Source organism: Akanthomyces muscarius, chromosome 4 (assembly GCF_028009165.1).
Source record: "Akanthomyces muscarius strain Ve6 chromosome 4, whole genome shotgun sequence".
Taxonomy (NCBI): Eukaryota; Fungi; Ascomycota; class Sordariomycetes; order Hypocreales; family Cordycipitaceae; genus Akanthomyces; species Akanthomyces muscarius.
Genome location: NC_079244.1, coordinates 1,552,051 through 1,563,146, shown reverse-complemented (window position 1 = coordinate 1,563,146; position 11,096 = coordinate 1,552,051). Strand labels below are relative to the sequence as shown.

General features: G+C 55.1%; 3 protein-coding genes across 5 annotated transcripts; all 3 read left to right on the top strand.

Annotated features, from left to right (window-relative positions):
- Positions 1-3: 3 nt before the first annotated feature.
- LMH87_011178 (uncharacterized protein) lies at positions 4-2,196 on the top strand (the record flags this gene model as incomplete). 3 transcript variants are annotated; one of them, XM_056200274.1, is made up of 1 exon in its annotated part: positions 4-2,196. In XM_056200274.1, the coding sequence occupies one exon, from the start codon at positions 4-6 to the stop codon at positions 2,194-2,196; it is 2,193 nt and encodes a 730-aa protein (XP_056052142.1). The 3 variants fall into 3 exon arrangements, with proteins under 3 accessions (XP_056052142.1, XP_056052141.1, XP_056052140.1); XM_056200275.1 differs by having other exon boundaries at positions 433-2,196; XM_056200276.1 differs by having other exon boundaries at positions 586-2,196.
- A 3,069-nt stretch (positions 2,197-5,265) lies between these two features.
- On the top strand, positions 5,266-8,607 carry LMH87_011177 (uncharacterized protein; the record flags this gene model as incomplete). Its single annotated transcript, XM_056200273.1, has 3 exons — positions 5,266-5,700; positions 5,776-8,442; positions 8,500-8,607. 3 exons carry the CDS (start codon positions 5,266-5,268, stop codon positions 8,605-8,607), a joined length of 3,210 nt encoding a protein of 1,069 aa, XP_056052139.1.
- Positions 8,608-9,912: 1,305 nt separating this feature from the next.
- Positions 9,913-11,034, top strand: LMH87_011176 (uncharacterized protein; the record flags this gene model as incomplete). Its single annotated transcript, XM_056200272.1, has 3 exons — positions 9,913-10,340; positions 10,470-10,808; positions 10,902-11,034. The coding sequence occupies 3 exons, from the start codon at positions 9,913-9,915 to the stop codon at positions 11,032-11,034; spliced, it is 900 nt and encodes a 299-aa protein (XP_056052138.1).
- Between the last annotated feature and the right edge of the window lie 62 nt (positions 11,035-11,096).

The window sequence follows — 11,096 nt, the reverse complement described above, 5'->3', positions numbered from 1 at the left end:
AAGATGCCGAGCCAAGAAGTGATCGTGGCTGTCGTGGCCCTCGTCGTCTCTCTGGTTGCGCTGACGGCAACGTTCATGCAGGTTATGCAGCAATACTACGCGTCCGCCGCCGGCTATTCGCAGTGCAATGAAAAGGTTATGGGTGGCTGGGCAACGACCAAGACCAGACGCTTCACCTGGGAAGAGCTGAGATACGAAGTGCAGTATGATGCGCCCGTCATCTTCGTCTCCCCCCCCAAGAACGACCGCGGCCCGATCCCCGATGCCCCGATATTCTTTTTGGACGGCACGCCAGAGAGCTTGGAAAAGACATGGACCACGTCAGACCTGGACCCGCGCAAGGAATACCAGGAAATGTCGGCCAAAGAACGTGTCCACACCGCAGACAATGAGCGAGCGTCGTGGTTCGTACTCCTGCATGCTATTCAGCGCATGGAAGCCAAGTCGAGCGAATGGCAGAAGTCGCAGTACCCCCCTCCCGGAGCGCGAGAGACCACCTACGGACTACCGAGGACGCCCCCGTCGCTTCGTGAGCACCATACCCTGACCGTGGCGCTGCAGCGCAAGAAGAAAAGCTGGGATACCATGCCGCCGTCCATGACGAAACCCTATGCGACAACGACCATGTGCCACTTGATTGAGATGCTTGCTGCACTCGGAATCTACTGGAAAGAGTTTGACCGACGTCGCGACCGCTACTGGGCGGAAGGAAACGGCTTTCTCGTTCTTGGCGAGCGAAACGACCTGGGAATAGTTTTCTCGCTGCAGGTTCACGGCCAGTGCACGTTTGAGCGAAACCGAGTGATTCCTGTCGACTACATCAAGGAGCTCAGTTTCGGCTACGTGCCCACGATATACCGCGACACCATTGACCAAAGCCGACTCAAAGTACCGAGTGATATGCCGGAGAATCTCAGTTCATTACAAATGAGCAGTGAGCGAGAGCTCGCAGAAAGCCTTACGGTGATTGGATGCAATACAAACGCAGTCAACTACTTTCTGGAAGATGGAAATCGCACATCGCACATCTTTCCCCTCGCTTTCGAAATATTGGGCATGCTCAGCCAAAACTTCCACATCAACAACAGCAGCTTTACATACATCCCCAACCCTACGTCATACGGCTTCGACAAGCGCTCATTCTCGCTCCGCAAGCTCTTAGAAGCCTTCAAGTCACACTTTGACGGAGAAGCCAACACCACGCGCAACCACATCATCGTCGACACCATTCGACACCATGTCGACGAGGTTTTGAAATTCTACTGGGAAAAGGACGGTGCTCAGCGGCTGCTTTGTCTCAAGGTTCTGCACATGGCCATTGATGATGCAGATGAGATCTTGACCGCAAAGAGAAAGGCGCCAGTGGAAACCTGCGCTGAGACACCCAACGCTAAAAATGCTAGCGTGCCCGTGGTTGTATGCTCCGAGGACGAAGGCGAAACGACACTCCAGAGCATGCGCCGCGAAGCGGTGCAAGACGTCCTGCGCTCCCACATCCAAGAGGTTCTTCGGTTGCTTAACGAACGCGACGAGCGCGCCGAGACACAATCACTGGGCGTTCATTTCAGCGAGCAATCCCCGACTTCGCCGCTGCAGTTGCGAATCAATGAACGACTCGGCCCGCGCACCACCCCGCCGCCGCCTCGCTTCGAGGACGTCGACGACGCCAGCCCAGACGAGCGGCAGAAGCTGCTCATGGACGTGTACTTTGAAGTCGTGCGCCCGCGCGTCGTGCCCCGAGCCGCCTTCTCCGCAGACCGTAGAGCGAGTCTAGGCGGAGGGCAGCGCCCGCAGAGCCTGCCGAGCATGCGCGGTGGCGAGCGCAGCATCTCGCGGGGCCCGAGCATGGCCCCGCGGCCGGGCTCCAGCCGCGGCGGCTCGTCCACCGGGCCCGTCGCTGACGACGATGAGGAGAGCGATGCCGAGGTGGCCGTGGCTGTGGCCAGTGATGTAGGAGGTGAGGATGAGGAAGTACAGGCCGAGAATGGCGTGCCTATGAATGCTACGGCGGCGACGAATCGCCGTGGGAGGAGCCGCATGCCGCTGTCGTCTCAGCCGGCCTCGCATGATGACATTTGGTGCACGCTGGTGTTTAGGATGATTTGCTGGCTCATGCTGCATGACTTTAACAAGCTGGACAGGCAACTACCCAAGAGTGAGCTCCTGGGCAGCCGCGTGCCCGTCTACATTACATAAGACCAGCGAGTGTTTTTTTGTTGTTTGGCATACTAGCATAGCGAGCTTACTTTGGCATATTAGTATATGTGGCATATATGAAGATAACATTGAATTCTAGACTCTTTTTTTTGACTTTTGTCTCTAGTTTGGCATCTGAGCAATGGGGCCCGGCTACCATCGCCATCGCCTCCGTCTCACACGGGGACTGACCTGCGCCATAGTTCGACCATCTTGTGAGTTCATGACACGGTCATTGTCTTACTGCGCCTCCTCTATGGTCCAATGTCCAAGCACGAACATGATTCTAGGGACTACTCACTACTTCCTGCTATAATGACTGAGTAATCAGACGGCGTCAAGGTGGAGACTTTCCATACTACTATGCACCATGCTCTTTAGCTTGTGCTAACTACTAGTCGAGGGGTTCGGTATAACTACTAATATTGTAGATTCTAGCAGCACGATCAAGAGGCTAGATGGATGATGCATCGGAAGAAAAGCTGTACAATTTCACATGTTGGGTCGTGTTCGTAACTTCACGGCAGAGTACATAGGCTTGGGCGTGCAGTAATGGATCAGCAACCCAGTCGAACTGTATGCTTGGTAGCCTCTGGTAGCTAGTTATTGAGTCGACTGCACCTTGACTGCGTACTGAGTAGAGCAGCGAACGCCACATACTCGTGGGCGCTTGTCGATGACTATGATAACTGATAGTAAGCCACACGACACAAGACATGCTGGCAGCAAGGGTAAGCACAGTCGGTGTCATCGCCAGACTTAGTTAAGGATGGCGCGCACGCCTCTCTGGCAGGAAATGGGCCATGCATGGTACCAGACGAGAGGGCTGCTGGTAGAGGTTTGAAACGTTATCTGTACAATGGCGTCCGGATGGAATTCCCCGCCCGGACCGACGTCGACCCCAGGAGCTGGATGCGGGGAGTCATGTCCGCAAACTGCGGGCACCCTTGTTCGGCAGACCACGCGATGTGATGGGATTGGTGCAAAAGCTATGCTACCAGTGCTTCTCACCAGGCTGCGCTCATGCAGAGTGCCATCGCAGCGCAGCGCCCGACGCAAAATCGAGGCCTCCAGAATCGACAAGTTCCGGTTTCGGTAGCTGGCGGGCACTTTTTGTTTTGGTCGAGTTGAGTATGACAAGGCAAAGAGACGCGTTCGCGCGACGCAAACGATGGTCTTTGTTTTCCTAGCCAGGTGTGTCCGGGGTGTCAGCCTAGCCAGCAAAGACGAACCTCAGCTGCGTCCTAGCAATTCAATGGAACGCTGAGATCGGAGAGCCATGATCGCCGGCAGATGACGATCTCTATTGGTAGACTTGGTTTGCGGTGTGATCTGGAACACCGATAAAAAGTGTAGAAGCAAAGTTTTTTTTCCCTGACCCGGCCATGTGCGGTCCGAGTCAGGCAACACAGCACAGGCGCCGCGAGAGGGCGGACAATTTGGTGCGCGGGCTACCTACTGCTGGCGCTGGCAAGACAAAGGGTGTTATTTGCCTTTCCGTTGATGTCCCGGTGACAAGAAAGGAAATAAAACTGCATGTGCGGGTTTGAGATGCCCTTCGTGCCTATCCGGACCCAACAACAGCGTCGCTCGGCGCTTAGACCGGGGATGGGCGGTCACGGTCCGGCGTGGCATGACGCGGGGGGTGGTTCTCGTAGATTGGAGCGGGTGTGATAGGGCCTTTCTGTCGTCGGAATTCCGCATCGACGCAAGAGGAACGGGCATCATGATCGGGAGAGAAAAAAAAGTTATAGCGTTTGTGTGTGCTGTCCGGCGCCTCGGGAAAGTAATCAGGCTGGTGATGCAGGGCGTTTGCAGATTTTTCTGGTGGTCATGTTGTGAACTGGGAAGTTTCGGATGGCTGCAGCACCGACGGAGGCCGGCTGTTCGCGTGAGGGTTCGAAGAATGTCAGGTGCTGGCTGCCCAGCGAGTGGGGGATGGCTCTTTCCAGTGGACGAGCAGTAAGGTTAATAAGTGCACTCTAGGTAACTAGGTAGGTAGCACCCGTGACATGCCTGTGGCTCGTGCAATTACAGGCCTCTTCCAGGGCAGTTCAGAGAGGCAGGACAGGCTCCACGGCTGGCGCCCGACTGCCTTTTACCTCGTCAAGTTTGCACCGACGAACCACGTATTTAGAGAATTGTGTCGTGAGTGTCAGCCACCGTGGTTATTAGTTATAACATCACCAAAGAAAATGGTGCCCTCGGTTACCCCGTTTACTTGCAGCAGCCCCTCGGCATGTCTCTCAGCACCTGCAGCCGCCCTAGAGCTGTTGAGCTGGTCCTTGTAATAAAGGCTCCCTCTCGGAATCCTCTTGTCTCCCTTCTCGCACATTCCCATGCCAGCAATGGCTAGCACTGCGCTAGGCCTGCTAGTGGTGCCACCAGGGTGGTACTTTGAAACCGCAGATGTTTGCCTGCATCAAGCAAGTACCACTGTCCACTGTCCACTGTCCGCTGTCCACTGCCCACTGGTGATCTGGGTTGGGCCTGCAGTCAGTGCCAGCTGAGCCTGGCGTGGCACGCCTGGCATGGCAGCGCCAGCACCAGCGCCAGCACCAGAGCCAGCGCCGGCCGGTGTCCACTCGTGCTCCGTCCGGCGACTGCCCCTGCACTTGCACCTGCACCTACTGATACACCTGCAACTTCTGCACTCAACACTCCCACTCTGTCAGTCAGCCAGCGACCTCCGTTTGCCATTGCCAGTGTCCACAATCCGCCTCCTCCATTTTGCAACCCCCGACTCGCCGATCTCCAGTTTCGTGACCAACCCTCTCTGCCTGTTCCCTCCCTTCATCCTTCTTTTGCGGCGTGTCTACCTCGGGTTGCGGTCACTTTCGTCTTGTTCGCGCGCTACATTTACCGCTACTGTTTAGGTCGTGTTGGCCGTAACGGCTATTTCATCACAGTCGCCTAGCCCGTCACCCCAAACGCCACTAAACTCGGCCGAGGACGGCCACGTTCGCAACTCGACGACCGCCAGCCTCGCCCGCCGCGACTCTAGGCGCTTCTCGCCTCTTCAAATACTCGCGGTGAACGAGTCCTCTGGACTCTGCCACTCACCCCAGTATGAGGTCCTCGCCGTCGCCGTCCCCCGCTGGTTCATCCCGCGCCCTCGACGCCCGCCGCCCACGCAGTGCTCAGACACAGACCGTCGCCGTGAACATGGTTGAGGCTCCGAGTCAACAGGGTGCTCGTCATTTTCAGCTTCATGTGAGCGAATGTGTCGAGACTAGGACCGTCACCACCACCACTCGCCTCACTAGAAAGTTTCCCCAAGTCTTTGTCCGCGATCCTACGCCCTTGACGACCCTCGACGTCAGAGAATATCCTCTGGCCATGAAGCCAACACCTCCCGAGTTGGCCGGCTTCTCCGTCACGCATCCCGGCCATGCTGACGATAGCCCATCGTACGAGGAAGATGAACAAGAAGAGGAACAGCAGGACGGGCATGTCAAGCAGGAGGCCGACGACGATGCCGGCCTGTCTACAAACCAAGCAAACGTACGCAACGCAACGCAACGCATCGATCCTCTGCAGTGCAAGTAACGGCAGATACTAACTCGTCTGTTTCGTCAGTTTCCCAACCGACCTGATGCCAAATATACGCGGCCTACCTCTGAGCCGCAATCCTTGGCCTCCCAAGAAACGAGACCACTCCGCCGCTCCAGTCGACATCCCTCCGCCTCACCCAGTGAGACTCTTACCCGCCGCACCAGACAGTCCCGACAGTCCCTAGCCGATTCCTCTACCTCCGCACCCCAAGACGGCAAACCAGCTACCTCTCGTCAGACTAGATCTTCTCGTTCGCAGTCCCTGTCCGATAGGCTGCGTAAATCGGGGGCCCAATCCCAGCCTGGCACTAGTCGGCGACAGACCAGTGATGGTCCTCACGCTAACGCGACTTCCGGGTTTCTTGCTACTCCAGACACGTCTGGCGTTTTGGGACCATCGCAGTCACGTTCTGCCAAGGGCAAGGCTCGCCAGTTGGACGTGGTTCAAGATTCGCGGGAGACAACCCCCACTACCCAACCACAGTACGATACTGCCAGCCCAACGGAAAGCGACGCCCATACAATTTTCAGCAGTAACGTGGCAACGCCACCAATAACCGATGCCGATGCCGAGCCCTTCGGAGATGCAGACGAGTCGCTTCAAAGATCGATTCGCCAGCACCAACGGCCCTCGATAGATATCGTGGCAGCTCAAGATGCTAGTCTGCCTAGCCCTCGACTGTCGCCCACGTTGGCTGCCGCAACACTCCCCATTGTGGGCGATGGTGCTGACGGAGATGAGGGGTCTGGTTTCCAGGCTTCTAACCACTCCGCTTGGCCTGCCACTCAATCAACTGACGACATGGGCTCCATGGCGCTTGCACCCACGGGCTACAGCCACAATGACTCTCGGGAGATGGTTAGCGCTCGTCACCCTTTCGTTGTTGACACGCAAACTCTGCTCGAAGCGTTCGATTCTATGAAGACGGAGATGAAGACTTTTATGATGTACCAGTTCCTGCGACGATGCCCTCGGCCGACGCTCCGTGTTATCGCCGATACCGTTAACCCTGCCCTCAAGTGTGATTTCTTGAAGCAGCTGCCTCTCGAACTTGGCTACCATGTGCTGGCCTATCTTGATCATCGTGATCTCTGCCGCGCTGCTCAAGTGTCTAGGCACTGGCGCAATATCGTCGATCGTAACGAGACTGGCTGGAAGGAACTTCTTGAATCTGATGGCTTTGCATTGCCAGAGGGTGAACTCAGCAAGGCAATCACACAAGGTTGGGGTTGGCAGGACCCGGTTGGTCCAACAGGCCACGAGCGTGATCTGAGCATGCGCAGCCGCCTCGTCTCTTCCGAACTAGACCTCGTCCGTTCCATTAAGAATGAGCAGCTGTCCAAGACTCGGGGCGCGAAGCGGAAGCGCGCTTTCAATGCATATACTGCAGCTGAGCGGTCGAAACGCCGTATTTTTGCAAACGATTCGCTTGTCTCTCGGGACGATAAAGACGGGATCGAGATGAAGAAGCACAAATCTGAAGGCCCCATCTCTGCGGCCAACGCGGCCGCTGTGGCCGTGCCTGACCCTAAGCTAGGATTGGGCACGCTTCGGCAGCTGCATCTTTACAAATCCCTCTACCGCCGCCACTTCATGATTCGGCAAAGCTGGACAAGCGGCAAAGTCAAGCCTAAACATGTCGCATTTGCAGCGCACCCTAGACATGTGATTACCTGTCTGCAATTTGACGAAGACAAACTCATCACCGGAAGTGACGACACCTTGATACACATTTACGACACACATACGGGCAAGCTACGAAAGAAGTTGGAGGGACACGAGGGTGGTGTGTGGGCCTTGCAGTACGAGGGCAACATTCTTGTATCTGGTTCAACGGATCGATCGGTCCGAGTATGGGACATTGAGCGAGGATTGTGCCAGCAAGTGTTTTACGGTCACACCAGCACTGTTCGCTGTTTGCAAATACTCATGCCCGCGGAAACTGGCCGCACCGTTGATGGCAAGCCTATCATGCAGCCAGAGAAGCCGTTGATTATTACCGGATCCAGAGACAGCCAACTTCGTGTCTGGCGACTGCCTGAAGTTGGCTCTAGACGCTACATTCAGACTGGACCGCCAGCGCAGGAATCTGATTGCCCGTATTTTATTAGAGTACTCATCGGCCACACACACTCGGTGCGCGCTATTGCCGCGCACGGCGACCTTCTTGTGTCCGGCTCGTATGATACCACTGTCAGGGTATGGCGCATCAGCACGGGAGAGTCGGTGCATGTGCTTCATGGCCATGCGCAGAAGGTCTACTCGGTGGTCTTGGATCACGAGCGCAACCGATGTATCTCTGGCTCAATGGATTCTTTTGTCAAGATTTGGGATCTCGACAGTGGCGCATTGTTGTACACTCTAGAGGGCCACAACATGCTCGTCGGACTTCTCGATCTGCGCGATGAGCGCCTTGTGTCTGCTGCTGCAGATTCGACATTGCGCATCTGGGACCCCGAGAACGGCAAGTGCAGACATACGCTGATGGCCCACACCGGAGCCATTACCTGTTTCCAGCATGACGGTCGCAAAGTTATTAGTGGTAGCGAAAAGACGGTCAAGATGTGGGACATTCGCAGTGGTGAATGGGTTCAGGATTTGTTGACTGACTTGAGGGGTGTCTGGCAAGTCAAGTTTGACGAGCGACGATGTGTTGCCGCCGTTCAGCGCGGCGATTTGACTTATGTAGAGGTATGTCTCGTCCATTTTACAAGCATCTTGGGAGCCGAGCAGCTAACATTTCTGTAGATTCTCGATTTCGGCGCTGTTCGGGACGGCGTTCCTCCGGAGGAGCTTGGCACGCGCAAACTGCTTAATGAGCCGGAAGTGCGAGCCATACTTGAAGAGGAGCCGTGATGGGGCGAGTCGTTTGCATGGCGGTCGTCGAGTTAAAGTAGTCATATTCGAAGCCATCGAATAGGGACTACGCTCGGATGATTGTGTTTGGCGCGCAGGATTTTCTTTGTCCTTCATTTCATTCACCGCGTGGAAAGGAGTCGTTTTGACTCAGGGTATATCTAGCATGCAAACATGTGTTATGAATTTAGTTACTTGGCGAAGGGTGGCGTTTTTGTTTTCTTCCATAGGAAGGGGAGTTGGTATCTCCATTTTCTTGCTTGTTGATTTTCAGACGGCGCGGGTTTTTGCATTTTTTTCTGGTTCGAGTATTTTTTGGCTGCATTTGTTTATGGAGTGCTGTTATGAAAAAAAAAGCGACAAGCGAAAAGGGTCAGCGCAAGAAGCGTTTACTTTCGTTAAGCCAAGGAAGTACAGCAGTTCAAAGAAGAAATTCCATGCTTTCTTTCTTTTCGGACAATCAAGTTTTCCTGTGCTCAACTGTTGTTGGCTATACGGGTCTCAACGGAGTGTGTTTATTGTAAGTTGATTGCCCTTGTTCTACGTTTCCAGCCCCCAAAAGTTGCCGTGTAGGATTCTTTTGTATGGACGAGGTGTGGTTAGGCAGTGATTAGGAATACAGCTCAATTTGCATGCAACGCTGTCTGCTCGTGACGTCGTAATTTTGCAGTTGAAAGAAGCATGCTGTTCCGCGAAGACGATGGCAATGGCAGACCAGGCCGTTTGTGCCGACCTGTCCAAATGGCCTTACCACACCAGCCGCCATGTAGTAAGCGGGGTCCCTTGCTGCAGTATCTAAAGGGATAAGTTGGGCAAAAAGACTGACTGGAGTATTTTTTTTTTATTTTTTTTTTTCATCTTTGAAATGAATGAATGAACGTCCCTGTGATTCCTACGTCGTTGCTCTGTTGGGGGACCCAAGGCATGCTGCCCCCTTTGCACCGCCCCCACGGCCAGGGAGAGAGGGATAGGCACGATCAGGTTACACAGAGCCAGCCGAGTACCGAGACATTCAGATGTGCGACGCAGCGAGCTGCGATATACTAACTTAAAGTGTACAATGATCGCAAGTGCCGCCGAGAACTGGGCTTTGCTTCATTTTTGGAGTCTTTGGCTGGCTTCTAGTTGCCGTAGAGGTCTAAATAAAATGCTTATTACTATACGGATACAGGCGTCGTCAGCAGCCTATAGCACGGCTATTTTGGCGCCCCCCAAAAAAGCAACGACATAACAACCAACTACGTGCCATCGGTAGTTGACTAGTCTGGAGCATCATGGCGCACCGCCGTCGCTGCCCTGCCATGTATGGCGTGGGTCTTGAAAGTGTGCGGTGGTGCCATTTCTAGGCATTTTTCCCCCGTCACCCTCCATCATCATAAACAGGCCGGCCCGGCCATCACGAAGAGAGTGAATGACATCGCAACGAGCGATTGCATTTTACAACAAGCCAGAGCCCTCAGAAGTCAAGGTGTAGGTAGGGGAGGATTGCCCGAGACGATGCCGCCGAAAGGAAAGGAGGCCAAGCCGGACAGCTTGATTAGCAAAGAAGACGGCCTCAGATACTGGCAGAATGCCACCGCCGACGTCGACGGCATGCTCGGCGGCGTGCCCTCCCTCTTCAGCCCCATCTCGCGCGTCGACCTCCAAGGCTCGCGGACCTTTCTCGCCCGTCTCGGCATCGGCACCAGCCAAGGCCGTCAAAAGGTGACCAACTGCGTCGAAGGAGGCGCCGGGTATGTACACTCACCTTCACACACACATACACCCACACACACACACACCACGCCCAACTATATTACAATGCCCATCAATAGCAGCAACTCTTTTGCTAACCTCGCTCAAAACTCGGTGGAAAAAAACAGCATCGGCAGAGTCACCCAAGGTCTGCTCGCCAACGTCGCCGCCAACATTGACATTGTCGAGCCCGTCGGCAAGTTCACCGCGCAGCTGCGCGGCAAGCCCGGCGTGCGGCGCATCTTCAACGTCGGCCTCGAGGAGTGGGCGCCCGCCGCCGACGCGCCGGCCTACGACCTCGTCTGGACGCAGTGGTGCCTCGGCCACCTGACGGACGCGCAGCTGGTGCAATACCTGCGGCGGTGCAAGGAGGCGCTGGTGCCGGAGACGGGCGTCATTGTCATCAAGGAGAACCTGAGCACGAGCGGCGAGGACGTGTTTGATCCGGTGGATAGCTGCGTCACCAGGTTCGTGTGCGGATTGAAACGAAATGCGCTTGTTGCGGAGAAGAAGAAGAAGAAGAAGAAGAAAAAGCAAAAACTAACCAAAAGAAAACGCAGACAGGAAGAGACGTGGAAAAGGCTGTTCGAGGAGGCTGGGCTGAGGATCGTCAGACATGAACCTCAACGGGGCCTGCCAGAGACGGGCGCCCACCGACTACTACCAGTCATGATGTATGCGTTGAAACCATAAAGGATAAAGACATATTGCAAGAGGCAGAGGGAAATAATTTGCATCGTGGTTCATTTATACAT